The sequence below is a fragment of the Lagopus leucura genome, unplaced genomic scaffold (genome assembly GCF_019238085.1).
Source record: "Lagopus leucura isolate 7727_CA_CO unplaced genomic scaffold, USGS_WTPT01 Super-Scaffold_100009, whole genome shotgun sequence".
NCBI lineage: Eukaryota > Metazoa > Chordata > Aves > Galliformes > Phasianidae > Lagopus > Lagopus leucura.
Window position 1 is genome coordinate 6,714,732 of NW_024962266.1, and position 24,686 is coordinate 6,739,417.

The window sequence follows — 24,686 nt, forward strand, 5'->3', positions numbered from 1 at the left end:
CCTATAACCCTCCCAGTAATTCACTGAAGACAGCTGCTACCTGAAGACACTCAGTTCCCCCAGCCTCGTTGTTCATACTAGGCATGAAAACAAACACAAGACTGATACCATCTTTTCAGCCCCATTCAGAGAGAGGAAGAGCAGTTAGCAAATAAGTCTGTGTGTGTGAAGGTCAGTGTTTACCTGATAGCATGAAGATAAATGTTTCCTGCAGTACAACCTATGCAGATGCATTTATGTCACTAATAGCATTCAGAGGATCAGCTGCTGCCTGTGGTCAAACCAGCCTGATGCAGACAGGCTGTCCCTGCGTGTGTGTTGGCTTCCTGAGACCTCTGTACCGCAGTCCATTATGAAACTGTAAATAAGTGAGCAACTTCTCTGTTGCCATGACCATATGTAGCCTGACACAAATAATCCATGAGCTATTTATGGAGAATCAACGTTATAAGCATTATTTTAAAAAAGTCTTTGAAACTGTCCAGAAAAGCAAAACATTGAGATGTCCAGGGATGAGATGAAGTACTTACACCTCTAAAGTCCAGACAAATAAACAAAGGCAAGTTCTCTCTTTTCAAGGTAACAATTCACCTTGCTTTGTATTCATGGTGTGTTCTTCACAAGGGAATTCAAGTATATATATGGAGAAAGAATGGATGCCTCCCTCAGATGCATTATAATGATCAGACTGCCTTTGAAACAACAGTTCTGTACCTTAAATTCATCTTTATACTATTATGAATCACCAAAAATTACAGAAGCTTTCTTGAAATACATCAGTGAGCTTACAAATAATCTCTCTCTTCTCTCCTTTAAAACTATTTACTATCAAAATTGTTTAACATTCCCACAGCACGTGTGGCTAAACAAATCACATGCCTCTATTTAACATAGCAATCTTTTGTTGCTCTTTGGAGAGCAACTGGTACAGAGTTGTTGGAGTGGGTCCAGAGGAGGTCATAAAGATGCTCAGAGGGCTGGAGCATCTCTCCTATGAAGAAAGACTGAGGGAGTTGGGCTTGTTTAGCTTGGAGAAGAGAAGGTTCATTGTAGTGTTCCAGTACTTGGAGGGAACTTACAAGCAGGAGGGAGAGCAACTTCTTATGCAGGTAGGTAGTGATAGGAAAAGGCGAATGAGTTTAAACTGAAAGAGGGGAGGTTTAGTTTAGATGTTAGGAGGGTGGTGAGGGGCTGGTACCACAGCCCAGAGAAATTTTGGGTGCTCCATCCCTGGGAGCATTAAGGCCAAGCTTGATGGGCTCCTTAGTAGTCAGTTCTAGTAGTTGACTACCCTGCCCACAGAAGGGAATTGGAACTAGATGATCTTTAAGGTCCCTTTCAACCCAAGCTTTCCTGTGATAATATGATAATGACACACTTTTGTTACGTATAGAACATTGATATTGGTGTATCTTAGAGTACACAGTTCTTGTTTGACTCACAAAAAGCAAACAATTCTAATACACACGTGGTGTATCAGACACATAAGGGGTGAGTTTTCAAGATTAAACTGCAATATTTGGGGCCCATTAGATGAGCTCAAGAAGAAACGCTGATTTGAATTCACTAAGAAAAGACAAGAATTCAAAGTTCTAGAGGGGATATTTGGGGTTTATGGTATCACGGACGCACAAAACAAACCTAAAGTAAATCAGTCTCATCCGGTTTAACCCCAACCACGAGACACTGCTGTCTGTTTTCTTTCTCAAAAGACTCACGTCACCGCGCTCTGAAAAAAGGGAACTTCCACAGTTTGTGGTGAGGCTACATGATAAACAGATCTGTTCACACCAACTAGCGGGGCTGCCTGCGTCAATAAAAGGCGGCAGCAGGCAGCAAACTGACATTTGGTGCTTGGAGGATTATCGCTACAAGAGGCGCTTCTCTTCAAAGTTCAGTAAAATGCCAGGATTATTTTTTTCCCATAACAACATGACTGAATTAAATGGAAAGGAGGACTGCAAGCTCGCAGAAGGCAAAATCTGTAAAAAGAAGCAAAAGGCTTTGTAAGTATATATATCTTAGTATAAACCTCAATGTATTAAAAAGGAAAATAATACTAAGTCTTGAGATAAAGAATTTGCGCCTTTTTTGGGCTGAAGGACCATAAAGCCCTCCCAAAGGCCAGGACTATAGCATTGCTACAAGCACTTTGAGCTAATACTCAGCTCTTTCATTTAGATAAGCAGAATGAGATTTTGGAGACACCAGGAGTCTCTTAGTCTTTCAAAAATAACTACATGGATATGCAACTTTCCAGACATCAGTCATAGGATGGAGCTGTTTGCCTTTAAGTTTTAAGAAATTCACTTAGAATAGAAATGCATCTACAACTTCAATGGATTACAAATGTCTATTCATTGTTTTCAGTGGTGCAGATCTCAAGAACTATTTGAAGTGCATGGTACCACATCTCGAATCTGGAATCAAGTCTTCCAACTCTAGGAATGTCATGTAAGTACAAAATAAATAAATAAATAAATAAATTTAAACATATATCTACAGTTAGATTACTAAATAGTCAAACTTTTTTTTTTTTAAATTAAATAATTTCTATCCTACTTGTACACCAGCAAATTACTTCTAATATACCAATAGTGCCTCAGACTTTTTAAAAGAGGTGAATGTTAGGAAGCAGAAACTATTCATGGAATTAGGAGCTCTTTCTTATGTTTTCATCAAATGGTGTGGGAGTGGACACCTTGCTTAAATCTCTTCTATTCAGAGACATATTGTACTCTTCTGTAACAGTTTACAAGGAAGGATGCTTCACACACAAGAAAATAACAGAGGAATTACAAGCCTGATTTCAAAGATATGGAGAAGGTAGCAAGGAGAAAAATTATTTGCTAATAGTCACAGTAATAACTCATCTCTCTGGGAACAGAAATCAGGATAACCATTAAACCCCTGTGTTTTCATTTTTCTGGTTATTTTTCTCAGTGAGGGCTCCCACATCTGTGCTGAGAAAGCCATAAGTTTAATAAATACATGGTACACATTTCTGGAATAGAATAATAAAACCTGTCTCCTTTAAACACACAAAAGAAAACATGTGGTTTCTTGCCTAAAACCTTTTCCTTCATTTGTCAAATCAGGCTTTCTGCAGAGGAAGTAATACAGTGGTCCCAGTCTTTGGAAAAGCTCCTGGCCAGCCAAAGTAAGTATATTACTTCAGTATTAATTGTTCTTGTTCTGAAGAATCATTATTATTATTATTAATCTAAAGTTCACCAAATATGCAAAGCTGTAGAGTTGTGCAAACACTGACAGAGAACGGACTGTTACCTTTTAGTTATTCTCAGCTCTCAGCTACTACGTTCTGATTTCCTTCTAAGGTTTTGTGTTCCCCTACATCCCCATTTCCTACTTCTAGTAGAGTAAATAAACCCTTGCAGGCCCAGAACAATGGTTTTTTGACCAGTTTTCAGCCTGCATACAACACCAATTCAGTTTGGAATTTTGTTTTTAGCTGTACCCTAGGTGAGTTCATTTAAGGAAGGCTAGAATCCAGGGCTGTAATTTGGTAGCCTGGTTCTAGATCTACAAGCTCCTAGACGTCATTATATAACTCCTATCACCCTTGGAACTGGAATATTTGCAAAATGTAAAAGAAGGAAAGAACAGAGCTTCCCATCAACATTTTATACTCAAGATTTCAACAGAACTCCTGCTATGAACTCTTTACTTCACCATTCCCAGACACAAATATCATGCTCTATGTATTTATGTTGTGCAGGTGGTCAAGGTGTCTTTTGGGAGTTCCTGAAGTCAGAGTTCAGTGAGGAGAACATTGAGTTCTGGCTGGCCTGTGAAGATTACAAGAAAACCAAGGCTGATCACTTACATGGCAAAGCAGAGAGGATTTATGAGGAGTTTGTTCAGTCAGATGCTATTAAACAGGTAAGTTCAAAGTTACCTGTATAGTTCCATTACAGGGATATTGAAAAAATCAGAAGATAGTAGCATCCTCTCGCTGAGATGTGCGTACATTCATTCAGTTACACACGAAGAAGATCAAGCCACATGTTTTTCAGCTGTGATACTCTAAGACCTCACAATCACAGCCACACGATGCAGGCAGTGCTACAGTGCTAGCAACAGCTCAGCAGCAGCGCCAGTGGCTCAGCACATGATGCTGAGTCAGCCCAGTTTGAATTACTGCTGGTGCTTAGAGTCAGATACCTGAAAGTAGGCTTTGAGAATAGGAATACTATGGATTGTTACAGTCCTTTAAAATATGGAGGCATGCTAGACAATTAAAAGTTGTGTATATCAATTGCATACCTAACTGGAGACTCGTCCTACACAAGATTTCTCCTATTGTTTTAACTTGAGGTTTAACTAAAGGTTGTTTTACTACTTTCTCTACTGCTTAGTTAGGAATTTATTTACTGTCAATACCAACTTACAGATAAAGAATACATTTCTAATGTACAACCAATGATTGTTTTTCCCCTTCCAGATCAATATTGACCATCAGATGAGGGAAGCAACAGCCAAAAGGGCTCAAGACCCAACTCACACAAGTTTTGATGAAGCCCAGAGAACTGTCTACATCCTCATGGAAAGGGATTCATATCCCAGATTCTTGAAATCCAAAACCTACCTGAACCTTCTGAATCAGCTGCAGACCAACAACTCAAAATAATGTATTTGAGATAAGAAAGAGTCAAGTAGACTCTGTGTCAAATATTCTGTGAGCACATTCTTCAGGGCGGTTGGATCTCAGCAAAGAGAATGCCTGCCTTGGGATGTGGTATGAGAGGGATGCAAACAGCTCTGTGGGCAAGAAGATGCAGGATGAGAGCTAACAAGTCTGTTACAAGCATGAAGGCAACATGTGGTGAAAATCCTCTCCTTACAACATGGAATTGAGACAGGATATGGATGCTATTTATTACTTGAACTCTACTGTGAATGCTGAACCAAGGGTTAGAAACCCAAAGAACTGCTGATGGGAAAAGATTATAAAGGTTCAGAAGAAGAATAAGGATGACTGACAACTTTGTATGTAACAAGGCAAGGCTTAGATGAGACTTTGTAATGGCTTTTTGAAATCTGTGAAGTGTTAATAAGCGTTAGCTCCATGATAATACTGTGTGATGTAAATATATTAGGTATTGACTCATCTTAAAATTGATATATTCTAAGTCATATAAGCTGTACTTTTATTATGTTTGTGCTCAACAAACACATGTAGCATCTTTTCTGTACATTTTCTGTTTAATTTATTGCAAACTTTTCAATTAAATCTACTGAAAAAATACAGAAGTTTCCTATCTCTTTTTCATACTCCCCCAGCTACCGGCACCTGAGTCAAATCTCAAATATAGAAATCATCTCACCTCTGCCCTCACAGTTAATCCAGCACAGCAGATCAATCACACTTGCTTACGTAGAGAGGCAGTAACTGATGAGACTCACCAGCATTCACATTACTTGTGGTATTAGCACTACTTAACAGCAAACAATGAGCATTTAATTTCACTGCAAATGCTGTATTAAGCTTACCCATATGCAATGTTATGAGTAGTCTGTACTGTCGTGGGATTAATGAAAGAGAAGTTGCAGTTATACACCAACTATGTAAGTACAAGTTTAGTAGTGCCTGCGTCTGAAATGATTAAGATCTTGTGACATTAGAGTTCATAATGAAAATAAACCCGAGCATCCCCTGGTCTTGATGAGCTACTGTCATGAGAGACAGCTGTCATGTGGCCGGCAACACAGGACTTGATCTCCCTGGAGATTCTCACTTTTCCAAAAATAACATGAGCTTAGTCAGGCACAGTGAGCTATTCTATTTCAAATAGAGCAGCTGCAAACCCACAGACATCAGCTCCTGGGGGCTTGCTGCCACCCCTCAGGGACTTTTGGGCTTCCAGGGGAGGAAAACAGCTCTTCCGGACACAGCACAGCTGCATGGCAGCTGCTGTCACCATCACCTCACCATCACAGCCTCGTGGCTGCTGTGCAGCACATCCTTCCACTTCTAACGCTGATACCAAAAAACAGCTCTGCTTCCCGCACCAGAGTATCCTCACATTTGTCCTAACATGCTTTCCACGTACCAAGTGATCACATAGTTTAAAAGCCACGAAAGATAAGACTACCTGCACTCTTTGTGCTTAGGGAACTGGGTCTCATCTGCACTGGTTACTTCCTCAAAGCAGCAGCTATCTACATCCACAGCTCACGTCACAGGACGTCATCACAGCACTACAAGTGCTCCCCACAAAGCCTGCTAAATACGAGACATCAGCTGTCTTCACAATTGACACTACATTTGAAGTGATGCCATTCTTCTGAACTTAAACCTCTTGAACTCATATAGACTCAACTCTAATTTATACCCCAAAGCTGCAGTTTCACAATTTTGCTGTGATTTCACCAAACATCTGTATGACCCTTCTGACCAAAATCATATATAGCATGGCAAGGTAGGGCTGTTATTTTCCAATGACTTGATGCCAGGGAAGAGTGTCAGAAGTTGTCTTTGTCTGGGAAGACTGCAGGATGGAGTCACAGTGGGTATAACATTTCCATCTCAATGTAATCCTCAGAGCTGGGTACAACCACCTTGAGAAGGCAGGCCCTGGAGATGTGTCATGGGTTTGAGTTTCACAGCAGCCGCTGTTCACTCCAATAGAGGGCTGGCACTGCCCACACCTCTTCTGCAATAAGATTATATGAGAACTACACAGATCAGCTGCCTAGGTTCTTACCTCCAGAGATATCTCAGCCTTCTCCAGGGGCCCTAGCAGCACAACTGAGTTTTGTCACAGAGTAACAGCGCAGCAGAATCCCAGAGCTGTCTCTGGGATGGTGTCATAAGCCCAGCATTATAGTCCTGTTGCTATAGCAGGGACATACAAAGCTGGTTGTTTAAACACGGTCCAAGCATTCAACAGAGATTTACTGCGCTGTCCATAGCCACCCATTTAATAAAGAGAAGCAGTTATAAGTGATGGTTCAATGGTACAGCTAAAACAATGTACAAAGCATTCTAAGACACTTCATTGACATGCTTTTAAACACCCAAGATTTATTGCAGGTTTTTCTGCAACATTTCTTTCAAAACGCAGTGCTCATTTTGCAATTAATTCTTCCCTTGAAACACTGCCTAAACTGAGTCCTGTGGGGCTCAGAAACGCAATAGAACACACACACCGAAGGGATTAAAGACTGCTTTTTGTGATACTTGGTTCACTTACAAGGCACATGTACTCTATCAAGTTCATCCATGATTTCTTACTCATCTCCTCCTCCCAACCCTGCTCATCAACAGCCCCAGGGCCACAGATGGGCGTCACAGCTGTGGGCTGAGCCCTGCAGAATGTGGCAGACTCTCCCAAAATAGTCGGTGTTACACAGCCATCATTCGCGAGCACAGGCTCCAGCTGCTCCCTAGTAAATTAGGCAGGCAGCTGTGGGGGAACTGTCCTCTTTTTAAACATATGCTAGACTGCATTAATTATTGGATACCTGCTAAAAATTTCCAGAATCACTCTGTGCAAAAGTGAATTGAATTTTTGCATGACTGAAGGCTCAGTCAGGCACGAACAACAAAACACTTAATGTGTCAAACAGCTTAGCTGATTTATTTTTATTTTTGCTTTAGCTTCTCCTTGTTCGAAAAAAAAAAAAAAAAAAAAAAAGTAAAAGAAAGGAAACTTGGAGTTTTGTCCACAGACTCTAAGAAAAACCGTTTATTCAGATTGCTGATCAGATACAGATCAGCACAGGAAAATGGGATTCAGTGCAGGGAGAAGCTTTATGATTTGACAGCAGTGACTCAGACTTTGCTCTCTGAGTTCCCTTCCACTGCTGATGGAAACTTTTTCATTGTTTGCCAGTGTTTCAGTAGAAAAATCATTGTGCCATCTTAGGGCACACTTTTGAGGTGAGTCAACTTCTCACTGCTGCAGAGAGTTCTCATTATGGAAGGACTCAAGAGGCCAAGTTTGCCGAGTCTGAATTTGGAAGCCCGACTTTAGTCTCTCATCTTTCCAAACTAGTGAAAATATATTCCCTGAAATAGATATTTTATTATCACAGAATTGAAGATATGGTATAACACTGTATTAAGACTCTCACATGAAATGAAAGGACATCTATATCAAACCTGTTGTTGGAGGCATACTGCACATGATAGCAGGAAAGAAATTAAAGGCGATGCCAAGCTCAGATGGTGAAGAACACCACAAATTCGTCACCTCAGACTCCTAAATGCCATCTGTCTGTGCCCACATTCTCAAGTAATGGGCTTTCCAGATGTCATTGTCTCCTTTGTGGCTGTGAAATGGGTCTGACAAGCAAAGACCAGATGACAATAGGTGGAAAAACTAGATGTTTTCATCTTCCATTCGCAGACATGGGTTAATTATCTTGGAGTGTAATCTCTATGAGTGAAGCTCTGTGAAAGGAAGCTTTTATTCATTAGACACGAGCAGAAACTGCAAAACAAATTCTTGCTTACTATTTGTTGGATGATTTAAATTTCTCCTGTATGCTCAGAAACAAAGTCAGTTTTAAGATTGTCCCCTGGTTTGTTCAGACAATTACAGCTCAAAAGGTCTTAGTCTCAAAGATTTAAGACCTACCAAGCACGGATATGCGTATTTTAGAAATAAACTTAGCTCCCACTCTTCCAAACAGCACCAGAAAGCAGTTGACAGATCCCAAAGATCACCGGTACTAAAACTGCACTGAGCACTTGCCTTCGGTTTCTTCAAGCAGCCTAAGCACCACACAACTCCAAAGCATTAACCTGAGCTGTGATGGTGGCCAGCTTTCACACGGCCTCTTTTCCTAATAAAATTAGTAATGACTTCCATATGAAATGAAAAAATATAAACTTTCCAGCAATGCTTTAGACTTGTGTGCAGAGGGAAACAAAGCAAATCAGCCACTCCAAGTCTGCTACACAGCCAAAGCACTTAAATGACGTTACAACTGCCTACAAATCTGACATCTCTGGAAATGAGAGTCACAGGTTTTTATTTACGTTATCGAATTACTGCATTCTGTAATTAAAAGACAATCTTTAAAAATAAAACAGAATAAACATGCTGTGCTAATTACTCATAAGCACATGAGTTTTGTACTTCTCACTTCCAGACTTATGGAAAAATCTGTACTGTATTTACTGTATGGACCATCAACTGTAAAAGTCAGGATAGGTTTAGATATACAGAAGGGAGACTTGCTATTGAATAGAATTTGACCAGCAATGAGGTCAAGCTATGCAATGCATTTATTCACGCCAGTCTGAAGAAACAGTGAGCATAGAACACATGAACAGAACTCAATGGCCAGCTGGGAGCTGTTGTGCTGGGATGAACAAAGGGGATTAGGAGACCCAGGGTAACAAGTTAACGTTCTGACCAGCTTGAAGCACATAGCAATCAGTTAATTGACACTGAAAACAAACTACAATAATTCTCTTAATGAGGACATAGCCACTGAGAATGAACGCCTTCAAAATGAATCCACTCACATGATGCCCATGTAAGTAGCTTTGCACACTGCTGAGACGTGCGAGCTCACTAACAGGAGCCTGACAGAGGGCCGTAGGGGCACAGCACCCACTTCTCTGAAGCCTGATTGAATGGGAGGGCTGAATGTTCTTGTTCAAAGCACTACAAGCACCCAGTCACATGATTTCCTCCTCACTTGCAGAATGTCATGCTCACACAACGACATCATGGCTTTTAGGAAGAAAAAGGGAAGAGAAAGCTTATAGCATATGATAGAGAGAAGGTTTTCAGAACTTCTATCTAGACTTTTCAGCAATATTCCAGACTGTTTTCACTAATTAGATGTTTAAGTTCACAGAGATCAGTGACAACTTAAGATTTATCCAACTCTATGGGCAAAACCCAAAGCAGTCATAAGTATGGAAACAATTTCCATTCTTCAAGTTAGCAAACACTCACAAGCCATGCCCACTTTTATCTACAAGCAGAGTATATTTTCACCACCCATTTAATAGCAGACAATTGGTCATTGTGGTGTGCTGCAGGGGTCTGTTGCCCTGGGAACAGACATTTGTTGCATGCTGAACTTAACTTTTCTTGAGGTTATTTCCAAATATATAGCAAGAAAGTTCCCAACAAAGGAACCGCGTCTGGATGGGGCTGGTCACAATGCCAATATTAAGTATAGACTAAAACATATGACTCAGTGGCCACACTAAGCTAAAAGCAAGACTTTTGATCCATTTTTCTTTTATATACTAAGTGCACTCAATGAAGAGTATGATAGGACACAGATCAGAGCATCTACTTTTTGTGCTCCTCAAGGGAAAACAAAGGCCTCTCAGTGTCTTTTCTTGAGCGCGAGCCTAAACCAACTGGCACACCTTCAGTGCTCCTATTTACTTGCCCTTGTAAGACAGAGCCTCAAGGATGTGAATACAAGGCAAGCCCAAGCAAGCAGTGTTCCTGCATTCATGAATGCCATTGTGTGGGTGTACTGCAGGAGAAAGAGGAGGGTAAGTAGCAATGTACAAGCAATGGAGTGTGTGGGTGGATGGAAAGAGCGGGTACAATACAGAGAATGAGGCAGACAGGACTTCCAAGTTCACTGGTGTGAAACAGGTTCAGGTAGGCGAGGTGCTTAATGAACAGAGGAGCATTAAAATAGAAACACAAACAGGAAAGACTGACTGTAAGAGCAAAAGAAGAATAAAGAGAAAGCATGGGGATTAATAAGGATGCTATTTATGAGTGAACACAGGAAAGAACAGAAAGAAATATAAAGCTTTGAGCAAGAGTTTCTCTGGAAGCATTATCCTTGCTGACAAGAAAAGAATTGCAATAAAAACAGTCATCAACTATCAGATAGTTTAGACAATATATTTAATACTTGGAAAAAAAACTGGCCAGAATAAGTGACAAGTTAAACAGCTTTGGCTTGATAGTAATTTCTCTCTCCATCTTTAGCTTTTCTGTTCCCTTCACTTTGCTTTCTTCCTCTAAAGCATGTCCAGCTCAACTACTGAATGAACCAGGTAGTATTGGCTCCTCCACAGCACGTCCTTACAACACCACAGTTCTGCACCCTAAGGATGCAGTCTAAGGATTCAATCTAAGGATTCAAATGAACAAGGCTGTATCAGAAGCCACATTAGACAGCTTGTCCAACAAATGCCTCAGCAAATTGCTTGTCTCCCTCTCTCTCCTGGCTGGATAAGAAATCCCTTTCAGGCTACATAAGATCATTCACTACACTCAGAGGGTTTCCCCAGAGCCTGCAGAAACCTACATCCATCTTCATGAGATCTGTTTGAACTGATTACTTGCATCTTCTCCTTCAGAGTGATGTCAGATGACATCTAGTGGAATATCCATGTAATAAGAGGGAAGGCATAACATAGGCTTGATCAGGCAACCTGTCATTGAAGCATGTTGTGGTTTTCTTGTACTTTGCAAAAGATGTTTGATCACAGTGTCACTAATTAGTCATGAACAATAGTTAATCACTACATAGTTTAAGTTTACTAGGAAATGATCTTGCCAAAATAAGATACTTAATGTTATGCAAAAGAACTTTCAGATATACATGTATACAAAGCCACTCCTGACCCAGACATCATGTCCAGTGTAGGCACAGGTAAGTACCCACAAGTCACAATAACCCCAGAAAGCCTTCCACTGTTAGCCTTCTAATAAGTTTTTTTTCCCCCACCTCTCCAATCACTTACCCAAATGCTACGAGATAGTGCTGACTCCCAAAGCACTGGTATCATTACAATCCACTAGAGACAAGCAGACAAACTTCAGTGCTATTGCACTGTGTGGCTGCTTCCACTGGAAATGCTTCAGCAGAGAAGAATAAACAAGGTACAGATCATTTTAATCTTAATTTAACATGAGGTCATTACCTGGGCAACAACTGGGAGAAAAACAACAAAAGGACCTCATACAAGTTAGTGAAGTTCTAGTGTCATCACTCAGACTGCACACATTACCACGTTGACCAGTTATAAGCATAACACACCTCACACTGATGGGTCAGAGCTCTCGCATAACAACCTGATGTTCTTGCCTCATAATGCAAGAGGACCAAACCTGTTTGTAGTGCAAGAGTGCTGCACCTTGTTTCAGCATGGACTTCAGACTTTATAGATCTTGGCTAAAAATATTTGTCACCAAATTTGGACAATTCATGAAAGATTTAAATGAAGTAAAACAAAGCTTAATTTCATTGCAGCTGATTTGCAGAGACGTCCAGATAACTTTAGAGCAAACAGTCTCTATCAGTGGTGCAGAGTCCAACAGAACTGTTCCTGATAGAAACCACAAGCACAATTTGCCTATGGCACATATAAGGAAGAAGACGAGACAGGCGCCAGCACATGCAGAGCAGACACATCCATAGGGAAGTAAGACCTTCTGCATTTCAAGAAAATAATAATAATAATAAAAAAAAAAAACCACAGGAAATTTAGAATCTTATCCCTACAAATGCAGCTAATAAATGAAAATTTTAACCAGGAGGAAGGATATTTGAGTTTCTATAGGTACGATGTTTTGTGCTTACAAGCACAGCATAAGAAAGGAAACACCTATTTTTGGCGTGTAAAATTGCTTCAGAATAGCAAAGGCATTATTTTAAGAAGTGTTCCTGATGTATAAACAGCTTCTTCATTATTCACGTGTGAATATTTTATGTAAAATTCCTAGTACAAATTAGTCTGAATGACATCACAGAGGGCAACTGAGCAAAACTTAAGCTGTTTCTCCCCAAAGGCTCTGCTAAAACCTGCATGGAGCATCAAAACCTGCGACACCAGGTAGCTTACAATTCACTAGCTTGGTATACAGATGCTGTGAATCAAAACAGAATAGGCTGCCCAGAGAGGTGGTGTAGTCACCATGCCTGGGCAAATTCAAGAAACATTCAAATATTGTACAGAGGGATGTGGTTTAGTGAGAAATATTGGTGACATGAGGACACTTGGAATGGATATCTTGGAGGTCTGTTCTGATTGTAGTGATTCTATGAAAGCACGTGTTGGAGCTCAAAAATAGGTAATGCTCTAGATTGGTATCACATCTTGTACACAAATGAATACTCTCAAGTCTTAAATTCATTTATCAGACAAATAATTCCTCTGCAAGTATTGTAGCCATGTGACTTTCTTTTTGATTAAGGCCCTGTGAAAAGTGCAGGTCCTACACATTAAAAAAAACTGTGAATTATTAAAAAAAAAGTTATATCTATTATATAAAAAAGCATGATATCCTCTTCCCCACTCACCCTACATTCATATGTACCAGCTGAAAACAGCTCCTGCAGCCTCCAAATAGCTGGCTGAATTACCAAAGCAGAGAAGTTATGACGTACGTGTGCTACCATTTGCAACAGAGAATAGGGCACAAACATAGGCAAGGTCACAGGCTGTACTTGTGACTTGTGCCAATGCAAAATTGGCACACACTGCATGAGGGCACGTTGTAGCTTTGCGTGCTGGATCTGTTTTGTTTATAGAATAACATCATTGTCAGCAGTAACAAGTGACAGACTGATGGAGTACAGACTACATACTTCTGTGGAATGAAGAAAACCCAAGGATAAAGATAAAATATTTAAAAAAACAAAAAAACAAAAAAAAACCCTAAGATCAGCACACTTTGTACCTTGGCCTATTTGGAAATATTTTGTATGTAAAGAGAATTACAAAGCCTTGGTTGCCTGGATAGCGAATGCACACACATAGCCAGCTCTGGGGCACAATATTTTCTTTAAAACCTCAAACTCTGCTTTAAAATGTTCCTCAAAGCAACAGTATCTCATTATACAGTATGACTTCTCACCTTGAGAAAAAAAAGATAATGAATGACACTTTTGAATTTAGATGGAAGTAGCTGAGCTACTGCTTCATCTCAAATTTTCGGGGAATTTCCATGCAGCACTAACTGTAGGTTTCAAAGGCTGTTTTTGTTTGTATTTCAGTGACCAGTAAGCGTAACATGAAGACATACAAAAAAAGAGGGCACTAGGTAAAGACTGAAATAAGACAATGGGGATGGTTGATAATCCTACACCAGAATTTAATGTGTAATGCTTTTAAATATAGAATATTGCGTTGTTCTAAAATCCCCCTTTTGTGCAGAGGGTGAGATCACAGTAAATACTAGTGATATGAATAGGCAAATGTAGAGGAAGTTATACAGAAAACAAGCAGAACGTAGTTCGGAGAATTCCACAAAAGTAGGAAATGAGCAACAGTCACTGGCAGACCTGCAGGGCTGCTGGAGCACAAACAGCCCAGCTGCAGTACCACGCTAAGGGAAGTTAAGAAGCTTCGATATCCTGTAGGAAATCTACTGGGTAAGACTCTCACACAATACCAAACTGGATTTGGACATTAATAAGCCTAAGATCAGGATCATTTGACAAGTTCAGAATGCTGCACTGGGAGATATGGCCTTGTTCTGTGTTTTATCATGTTTGAGTTGGAAGGAAAACTAAGCTGCCAGAATAGTATATGCCAATCAAACCCAAACCTGAAAGAAACTATGACCTGAAATAAATAACGTGCAAGATAACCGATTTGCTTTCAGGCAGATCTATGTAAATTCACCCTCCATCCCTTGCAAGCTTTTCACAGCATTTGATCTCTCTGGAAAGAAAATGGAGAGGGATATAATCCAGGTCAGAAAATGTTGATGGAGTTTTTGTTTTGCTTTCTTCTTGTTGCGTTTCTTGCATGTTTGGTTGTTTTTTTTGTGTGTATGTAAATATATGCTTAACAACCTTGTCCTTATTACAAATCATAGCTGCTCTCATATCATCTCTATAAGAAATGTAAGACCAATTTTTAATCAGTATTGATTAGCTGGTAACGGCATGGCAAATTACTGCCTCATGCTTCAGTTACTGAACATTGTCCAGTTTACACTGAGCTCTGATTCTTGATCCAGGTGTATTTGTCCTTTCAGAAAAGAAATAACCACCTTATTTTCCTTTTGGTGAAGGTCACTTTTTAAAGTTCTCTTCACAGATGGGAAAGAAAAGAAATATCAGCTCTATTTCTTTCCACCTTTAGAAATATCTGTTGAACTACCTACGTTTTTGCATGTTACAAAAATACATTTTGGAGTAATGTTCAGCCACAACTCAAAAAAAAAAAGCTTTAAAATAAAAGATGATAAAGATTAGATATCTAAAATAAGAATGCTGTTAGAGTAGGCAGCACTGCTGCATGGAGGACTGAATTACAAGTAGAATTTAAGATTGCCAGAAATCAGTATAGGAAGATTAAAACTCACATAGTTTTCATGTTTAGGAGAATGAGTCCAAATGCTTGCTGGCTTTGCATGACATTCAGAGCAGAAGAAAATGGGATCATTTCTAAGTAAGTAACGACACAGTTCTTACATTTTGCAGAACAGAAATATAAAACCCACAGAATTCACTATGAGTTTTCCTTACAAGCCTAAAATCATGCAGATGAGTGCAGCATCCTCACAACTGATCCAGCTGACCACCTGCAATGCAGCTAATTGCTTTGCAGTATATTAATTGTACATTAGTACTTCTCTGTTGGAAATGGGGTGCATCCTAGTGGGAACTTTTAAGTATTTAGGCACAGGCCTGACCTAATCCCTGATTTAATCTCAGTTTTATGACCCAAAAGAATCTGTAAACCCTATTTTGTGCAGTTCTTTTGAAGAATTCAGACTATTGGCAGAGATTGAATATATGTGTGTCCTTCCACACATGAAGCTGTGCTGTGGAGTGGAAAAGAGAAGCAGCAGTGCCTCCTGCAAGTCATGAGCTGCATCCAAACTCAGTGGAGGCCAGGCATAGCCAGAAGTTTTGGCCAGCATGACATACATCAGAGTGGCTAAAAAGCTTCTGTTCAACACACCTGTTATCAGCTTGTACACTGTACTTATTTACTGATTGGAGAAAAATACGTCCTCCATAGCAGTACTGAGGTATTTCTGTTGACTGTCATTTGTGTGAGGCTAAGTGACAGCTCAGCAGAAATCCAGAGAGCATTTCCAGAAGTGTCTCCTGGACAAGTACTTTTCTTCTACACAAGAATGTCTCAGCCTGTGGGCTACTGATGCACTGCAGCCAGGGAAATGCCAGGCACTGGGGGAGAATAATAAACAAACTACAGCTTCCACAAGGCTTGGCAATAGCATTTTACGTATTAAGTATTGGAATCCCAGCTATAAAGCCTCAGATAACTATGGAGAATACTCATGTTTCTCAGCATAATAGATGTTCTCCAGCAATTTGAATCATCTTGCCAATCAAAGCTGCGAAAACATTGCAATCAGCACAGCAGCTATGAGACTGGCATTAGTAACACATGTTCACATTTCCCTTAGTAACATTCATGATTCTGAAAGGAAAGACAAAAAAAAAAAAAAAAAAAAAAAAGTAAAAAGCTTTTCCTCCATGGCAGCTGCCCCATCAGATCACCTTCTTTCTGCTTCAAAGATTAATGCTAAAGGCAAATAATCAGACATGGAAATAAGGTGGCCCTGCTGATGATGCTTGGTGAGACAGACAAGACGTTCATATTCAAATGCTATTGCTGACAGGAGTGAAAAATTATCTGCATCAGTAACACTGATGATGACTCAGAAGTGGCTCCCAAGGAAAGGGAGCATTCAGATGAATAAAGATTATCACTGCCCACAATAACAAGCTTCATGAGTTTCCACAGATGAGAGCCACTAACACATGGGAGGGGGGAAAAAAGAACTTTTGATGAGAATCAAACATATTGGTAAGAACTACTAACACTGTAATTCGATAGCAGTAAGATTTATATTGATATGTTTCTGATCACACAAACCTGACACGATAATCAGTATGCCTCAGTACACTTGGTCAGAGAATTCTACCAAATTAAAGATGAAAGGGTAATCACCAGTTTTGAAAGCTACAAAACCTCTGGTGCCTGTAGTGCAGCAGAAGCCTATGAAGCCGCATGCAGCATCCATACTTAAGCTGATTTTGCTTTTCATGATGGAGATGTGAATATCTCTTCTGAGGTGCTAAGTACCTTTTACATGCTGCAGGTCTAGAATGACTAAAATTACACCTCATGCGAAAAGGGAGCACTCGGAGAAGCTCTCCCCAATTCAGGCTGACTCATAGTGGAAAGCACTCATTGGAATACATCTCTGCGTTTTCTTCTACTAATATAAGTGGGAGCATTTTTTCCAAGTTACTAGCATTGTGCTCCTAGAATTGCAAGGCTTAAAAATCAGTTGGTCTAAGTGGAGCAACATGCACATGTCTGGCCATCAAACATTTGTTTTACCTTACTGTGTTTAGTCTCTCACCTCACTGCTTCCATACTTTTTCCCAGAGTCAGGCAGGAAACTCCTACAATCTTATGAAATTGCCATTTGAGTATAACAAACAAACAAATCTGGTTTCATCTTCAAGAACTGTTTCTAGATTAGTAATAGCATGTCCTACTATATTGTAAACAACTGGAGAGAGATGGAGAGGATGTACCTTACAGCTGAAGTTGTGTTAAGCTTTCAGTATTTATGTTAAGTTTGGAGCTTATTTTCAGCTCTCAACTGATAAGTCAACTTAACTGCAACTTGGTCATGAAGGGTCTTTAAAAATTACAGTAAGAATCTGGGCTCCTAAAAGTCTTTGTTACTAAATACAAGTGTCAATGTTGCATAATCAATCACACAATTCCCATACCAAACTGGTTACAATCTAGAAAGTCACTATTCACCATGTGCTTAACCTGAGCTCTAAATCAGTGAGTACTGTTTCCAGAGGAATTAGATAGGAACACCTCGAGATGGAACTATAAGCTGTATTGAAGAGAATACATGCTTAGTAAGCACAAGACATAAGATACACAGAAAAGCTCTTTCAAATTCAAGATTCATACGTCTTATTTAAATTAGGGAACAGATTTTCAATAACTAACTATATATGATTTGTATGTTTGAGCCATGGCTAATTCTATAATCATCTCCTTCTCTTTTTTATCCTGAAGAGTGTCTTTGGATGAAGTGCTACAGTGGTCCCAGTCTTTTGAAAAACTGATAATGAGTAAATGTAAGTAAATGTATGCTCGTATCCCAGTTGGATTGCTTAAAAAGCTTCTTACGGAGGACAATCAGCAAGACAAGCAGTATGCTGTGTGCTTTATCTTACGTGCAGCTATTGAAAAACAGCTTAGGGGGTTGTGCTTACCATGCATCACGCAGAAGAAACTGAAAGCAAAAGTGATTTGGCAAACACCATGTATAGCCAAGTGAAGTATGGAGAGCAAGAAGAGGAACAGAATGAGAATTTGTAACTATGAAGAAAAAGGCAGAGTTTACAATTAAAACATTTAACAGCAACCAACTTGGCTTGCTACACTTCATAAGGAAAGCACAGGGAGAAAGCACTTTTTTTTTTTTTTTTAATAAAAAAGCAACAGTTGAGTGCAAGTCCATGGTTACTGCTACATCACAACCCACCATCTTTAGCTAAGTGAAACTCAGAATTCTGCACCAACAGGAAAACTTGTTTCAAGTTAAACATTTGTGGCTTCCAGCAATACTCAGGCAATGCCTAGCATAAACTTCAGTGCTCCTGAATAGCAAAATGCCAAAGTTTAAAGGAAGTTACTGCACACGTAGCAAAATGCAATGTCAAAGTATAGAGTTCTATGGTGAATTAGTGCATTTGATTTCCCACTTTGATATAATCTTTTGATAAGAATATTTAGAGACGTACAGCATAGTTATACACACTACCTTATAAATATCTCTATCTTCAAAGCCTTCTCAAGTTTATAAACCTGGTATGCTGTATATGAAGTTTGGCTTTCAAAACATTTACAGATGGACCTATGATCTACAAGACCTACTTGAAGACAGAGCACAGTGATGAAAATATAGAATTCTGGCTTGCTTGTGAAGCTTATAAGAAGATCACATCCCAAAGAAAAAGGATTTATGTGGCCAGGAAACTTTTTACAAATTACATTCAATCCCAGGCTCCAAAAGAGGTGATATACCCTAACATGAGCTTTTTGTTTCCTCTACAGAATTGTCTGAACTGTAACGTAGTTTACAAAATGCAACAGATATTTAGATCTTCTCATAAAGTGATTGGAGACTCCTGTTCATCCTCCCAAAGCTCTTCTGTACCCATAATATCAATACTTTCCTTCACTGCTTTGTCTATAAGAAAATGCTTCATATATATCCACACACCACGTATGCATGTTAACACACAGCTAGATTAAGACCCAAATTCATGGATCTTTATGTTCTTTTAAGATCAAGGGCCACTGATCTCACTTCAATAGATCTTGAACAGTGCCATTCTGTCATGCAGATACTAATCTGGTCTTTGCAAGAGTAAACAAACAAATGAAGAACTCCACTCAGCCCTATCCTTTTAGAAAAGGAGTTGATAGAAAGACTCTGAAACAACTTAATCATGGCACCGTAAGGTTCAGGGAAAATACTGAAGATCTGAGCATTTAAAAAAAAAAAAAAAAAAAAGATACTCAGGTGACCATGCAAAAAAATTAACTCCTGCTCAACAGTTTCTACTCTCAGACTCTCAGACTTAAGCCTGTCTTGCTTATTACCCTCCTTGGAAAAAAGTTTATACTGGCTTTTACTGCCTCTATCCCAGCAGAATGACATAGCTGAAGTATCCACATTCATTATTTTCTGGTTTACATATAATCATAAACAAATTACAGAATCTCAAAACAGCCTCTCTATAGACATCAAAGGCCAAGCCAAACCAAACCCAGCTCTGGTTGGTCTCCAGCTGTTGGCTGAGATCATTTGCTCCTTTAAATGACTAAGCCACTCCTACTAACTTAGAAGTAGAGGAAGTTTGAAGGCTATTGGTTTTAAAACACAATTGAAAGTGCAATTCATTTTTGTCTTTTCCTAAACTTTTTATTTACTTACTGGGGTGGTGTGGTGTGTGTGTATATATTTGTAGCATGTCCTACTATAGAAACTCAGTAAGACATTCATGTTTTTGAGAAAGAAGTGTCAGTATTGCCAATCACAAATCCATTAATCTAGGCTAAGACCATAACTCAAGATAGTTAAGAATAAGTTGTTTAAAAATGAGATGTGTTGTGTATGTTTTTTTCCCCCTACAATATAACGTATTTGAATCTTGCTACTGGCTGCCTAGGTATCTAGGTTTTCAAGACATATTGACTGCCTTTTCTCTATATTCACTGTTAACACAAGAGCTAGATACCATTCTTTAAAACGTAGATGCTAAGTGAGAATTGTGACACAGTTCATATTCAATTCAATTCATCCTGGCCCATAAGCAACATCAGCACAAACTTCACATCTTTAGAGCTCTCCTCTCAGCAAAAAGAGACCAAATGAAGCCAACTAAACAGTGCAATTCATCATAAGCTAATAATAATAATAATAATAATAATAATAATAATAATAATAATAATAATAATAATAATAAAACTTCCTATGTAATTTAGTATTTTTTCCATCCTTAAGATAGCTTGGGGGGGGGGGGGAGCACAAAGCTTTTCCTGAAGCTTTTCTACATCTCACATCTCAAATCCTCAGGACTGCTTCTTTTAAGTCATACATATATATTCTTTCATTAAAAGCATGGGACAGACTGGAACTCAAACAGCTCTAAGTCTACCAGGCTTTTGTTCCCCAAAGGAGCAAGTTCCCCATCCAGCTGTAAAGACTAGCTATTTCTGACACTGTAATGAGAAAGATACTGCTACAATAGATAAATAATAAAGTGCTGATTTTAAAATACAGGATACATGAAAATAAAACTAGAGAAATAAAAGTCATTCAGTACAGGTCATCTAACTTCAACCTTCCTTCGCAAATATTTAATGATACTTCAGTAATGCTGATTTGTGTTTTCAGATTAACATTGACAGCCCAGTGAAGAAATCAATTGTCAGGAACCTACAGGAAGCAACAGAGTCCTGTTTTGATGAAGCACAACGAGTAGTTTACATGCATATGGAAAGAGATTCCTACCCTCGATTTCTTGAGTCCAAGCTCTATCAACAGCTCAAACACAGGCTCCGAACTGATAGCAATATTCCATCAGTATATTAAAGAGAAGGGCTGAAAACCTCCTTCTCTAGCCAGCGTTTCTAAGACTTAAAGTAAACAAAAAAAAAAAAAAAATCACAGTACATTATTGTTAATAATCATCTGTTACATTGTTCTTCTGATCTCAGAATTGATGAAGAACTACTTTCCCTCTTTTCCCATGGGTGGGTTCCAATTTTGTCTTTTTTTCCCCTCCCTTCTCCTCTCACCAAAACTCTGAAGTGAAAAATAAAGTTTATAGATTTTCAGTCCAAAAAAAAAAAAAACAAGAGTGAAATTTCAGTCTTTTATTGATGTGCAACAACTCTGATAACATTTCCAGGAGTTTTTCCTTTTGAAAGGTCTGAAATAGCAGTTTTGCTGCTGGAAAACAAATGATTATTTGGCTGCATATAACTTAGAAGAGGGAAAAAAAAATATCTGCATTGCTGCATTCACCAAGTTTTTGTTGTTGTTTTACTTCTATCTTCTTCCAAAGTAGAAGAAATAAACTAAAGATATTGTGAAGTACAGCTGCTCATTTAACTTTAAGTTACAAGGCAGAGTAATTATACAATTTTATACTGAATTATGGTGTATAACATATGTCACAAAGGTATTTAGTCTACAGAAATATATACTGTACAGCTTGTGCCAGTGAATTTATCTCCTGTGATAAAATTCATTAGCATGTGATCCTTTCTTCTGGATACAAACATACAGATGCTTCCCTTCCTTTTCAGGTTCCTTAATAACTAGATAGGAGGAGAGCTTATCTTTGAATATCATCCTATACCATGAGCAAGCATCTCTCTTTCTCTGGTTTACCACAGTAAGCTTTTACTTTCACTCTTTCCTTTTTCCTCCTCTTTAACCAGAATGGATAAGCCCTTTTCTTACAAGACAAGCACGAAAACATGGATCAGTGCAGACATACAAGGAAAAGAAATCCCTTTTGTAGCACCTACCTTGTAGCAAGTAGAAACTACATCTGCTTTATGCTTCCTAATCTAGTGCAATAAGATTGACATATTCAGGTAATCCCTCCCCAAAATAAGTACATGATCATTTAGGTCTACCACACCAATACCTCACCTCAACATAGCTTACATTCGGGAAGAGGGACAGCAGTTTACTGATGACTTCTGAACATGTATCAAAAGCTATTACATGCGTTACATGGTATCTGGGCTGGTGCTAAGTTGCGCTGATAATTTGTAACTGCGTACACCTTCTGGTGTGAACAGCCAAACGAAAGTGATCATAACACCAGATATAAGGATCCACCAACTCTTCTTACAAATCTTTTTTATGAACTTCTCAAGCTACAGTTTGCGTACTTGCATAGAGCAGAATAAAGCAATTCTAAGCATGCTCTACTGTAGCACAGAAGGCATTAAAGTAACCTCAATACTGTAAGGAAAGATTGTACTTGTCCTATATAAAAACATTATTCTAGATAGGTGTGATCATGCAGCTCATAAAATCACAATCAACAAGGGCACCACGTTAACTTTTGATGCATGTTGGACTTGGGCTCAACAGAGTTTGCAGACACCATGGACTCACAGCAAAGAAATGCTGCAGGAACTTTTTAGAAGCAGTTCCTGCAGGAAGGCAGGTATGCGACAAAAGCCTAAGAAGCTGAAACAAGCACACACAGGCTGGTCAGGCAGCATGCTGGTGCATCTTAGCACCAAAGAGATCATCCAGAAGTAAAAACACTCTGAGAAATCAGAAGACCCACAAACACAGGAAATCACTTTATGCCATAAAACGTCTTCTGTTTGTTTTGCTAATAAACCACGTGTTTAACAACACATATCCCTGGCTGGCTCATTGATTTTATACTGATTGAAGAACTCCTTCTGGAAATGAAAATGTTCCCCTCCCCCCCAGCTAGAAGAAGAGATCACTCTTTTCCCAAAAGAGATTAATTGTTAACAGACAAAGTTCTCTTGCTCAGTTTTTGTTTTGTGTTACAGCTGCTCAGCAATAACAGTTTATTTCCATCAAGTCACATGATTCACAACAACAGTAACTAAAGACAGCAGCAATAATTCACTGCTTTTAACAGCCTCATTAATAGCAATTGAACAAGCTCAGATGTGCTTCCCCCTAGCAGCCAACACTAAAATGTGTTTGCTCACATTAATCACTGCAATATGCTGTTTGTTAAGATTGAAAAAGCTTGAAATAAGTGAGTAGGCAGAATTCTCTCATTCTTACTTTGTAAAAGCACAAAATGAGGTTAAAAAAAAAAAACAAAAAAAACAGTGGCAAATTTTCTTCAAAGTTAAGCAAGATAATAAGTAGAAGAGAAAAAAGCTTTTTAACAGTTAACTATAATCAACTATGGAAACTGTTGACCTACTAGGGGCTATTAGGGGATTTTTTAGGAGCTTATGTTCCCAGAGGAAAACAAAATGACTTTAGCATTTTCAAGTACTGTGAAGTTTACCATGCCAAGCACCCTTGCAATCATAGGACCCTTCAGGCATTACGTTTGGTCTAACATGCACTAGACACAGGAGAAAAGGGGCAATCAAAGAAAAATAACATTTTCCTGCATACTGTAATTAGAGAACAGGATTACATGGGTAAGGCATTTCCTATGCAAAGCCTGCATCGTAACACAGGCATGCCCAAAGTCTGCAATGAAGCTTCACAGTGGTGGTTATTTCTCTCCCCATAGAATTGTTCATTTAATAAGTTGTCATGTAGCACTGTGTAACTGTACAGCTTTAAAAGATAGTCCTCTGTGTGCATGCATATAGAGATTATATACGAACATTATATATATTATGATTTTTTTAATATATGCTCTACAATGTAATTATATTACATTTAAATGCTCTTTCATGTACGTCCTATACAGTATTCCTCAGCCCATGTTTCTGCAGAATGAATGAACTGATTACCAACAAGTATTTTTCCCCTCAACCTTTTCCTCCTCTTAAACACCAAGATTAGTCATATGTCATTTCTGAAGCATGGCTTGGGTTTCCTGCAGCCAGCTACCTGATGTAATGTTCTTGTTTCTTTCAAATGCATCCTGCAGACACTGGAACAGCTGCAACCTACAGATTCTCCACTATGCCACGATGCAACTAAGAACAAAAGAATTTGCATCTAATGTGGTGAAGGGCTTCCGTGGTGCTCACAAGAGTTCGATCAGAACAAGTCTTTAGAAGTTACAAGAGCACACATCCTATTTCCACCCAAATAACTTGGCAACACCTGGCACAGAGAATACTTATTTTTACCCTCTGCGATACAGAGCTAATTGAAAGCTGCCCAAATTTCCAGCAAGTGGGAACTAAGCAAGTACCAATGAACACCAGTTATCTGGTTATCCTCCAAACAACATTCAAAACACATGCTGAAAGAAAGGGGGAGGTAAGTGGGTTAAAGAAACAAAAAAAGAGCCTTTGCAGCATGAGGGCAAGAGATGAGGCTGCAGCCCTTCTCCACAGCCCTGTCCCTTTGGGCTTCTCACCGAGTAGGAATTGAGTGAGCCCAAACCTAAAACCCAGAGCAAACTGTGGTACAAGGCTCTGCTGGTAGAAAGGCCTGAAGTACAATGTGAAAGCACAGCTGAAAGATTGCATA

The 24,686-nt window shown here is 39.1% G+C and overlaps 2 protein-coding genes across 3 annotated transcripts; both read left to right on the plus strand.

Annotated features, from left to right (window-relative positions):
* The first annotated feature begins 1,828 nt into the window (after positions 1 to 1,828).
* RGS1 (regulator of G protein signaling 1) lies at positions 1,829 to 5,269 on the plus strand. Its single transcript, XM_042873705.1, has 5 exons — positions 1,829 to 2,006; positions 2,371 to 2,454; positions 3,099 to 3,160; positions 3,740 to 3,903; positions 4,466 to 5,269. The coding sequence occupies exons 1-5, from the start codon at positions 1,903 to 1,905 to the stop codon at positions 4,649 to 4,651; spliced, it is 600 nt and encodes a 199-aa protein (XP_042729639.1). The 5' UTR covers positions 1,829 to 1,902; the 3' UTR covers positions 4,652 to 5,269.
* Positions 5,270 to 14,206: 8,937 nt separating this feature from the next.
* RGS13 (regulator of G protein signaling 13) lies at positions 14,207 to 21,298 on the plus strand. 2 transcript variants are annotated; one of them, XM_042874024.1, is made up of 5 exons: positions 14,207 to 14,343; positions 15,302 to 15,370; positions 18,008 to 18,069; positions 18,846 to 19,012; positions 20,901 to 21,298. In XM_042874024.1, exons 2-5 carry the CDS (start codon positions 15,306 to 15,308, stop codon positions 21,096 to 21,098), a joined length of 492 nt encoding a protein of 163 aa, XP_042729958.1. In that variant the 5' UTR covers positions 14,207 to 14,343; positions 15,302 to 15,305; the 3' UTR covers positions 21,099 to 21,298. The 2 variants fall into 2 exon arrangements, with proteins under 2 accessions (XP_042729958.1, XP_042729959.1); XM_042874025.1 differs by lacking the exon at positions 14,207 to 14,343 and adding an exon at positions 14,565 to 14,667.
* The last annotated feature ends 3,388 nt before the right edge of the window (positions 21,299 to 24,686 follow it).

Bases quoted from the DNA above. Each gene is read 5' to 3' on its own strand.
- RGS13 (XM_042874024.1), top strand. From the start codon at position 15,306: ATGAGTCCAAATGCTTGCTGGCTTTGCATGACATTCAGAGCAGAAGAA. The intron at 15,371-18,007 runs GTAAGTAACGAC...TTTATCCTGAAG, and splicing joins GAAAATGGGATCATTTCTAA to AGTGTCTTTGGATGAAGTGC. The intron at 18,070-18,845 runs GTAAGTAAATGT...AAACATTTACAG, and splicing joins AAAACTGATAATGAGTAAAT to ATGGACCTATGATCTACAAG.
- RGS1 (XM_042873705.1), top strand. From the start codon at position 1,903: ATGCCAGGATTATTTTTTTCCCATAACAACATGACTGAATTAAATGGA. The intron at 2,455-3,098 runs GTAAGTACAAAA...TTGTCAAATCAG, and splicing joins TCCAACTCTAGGAATGTCAT to GCTTTCTGCAGAGGAAGTAA. The intron at 3,161-3,739 runs GTAAGTATATTA...TATGTTGTGCAG, and splicing joins AAAGCTCCTGGCCAGCCAAA to GTGGTCAAGGTGTCTTTTGG.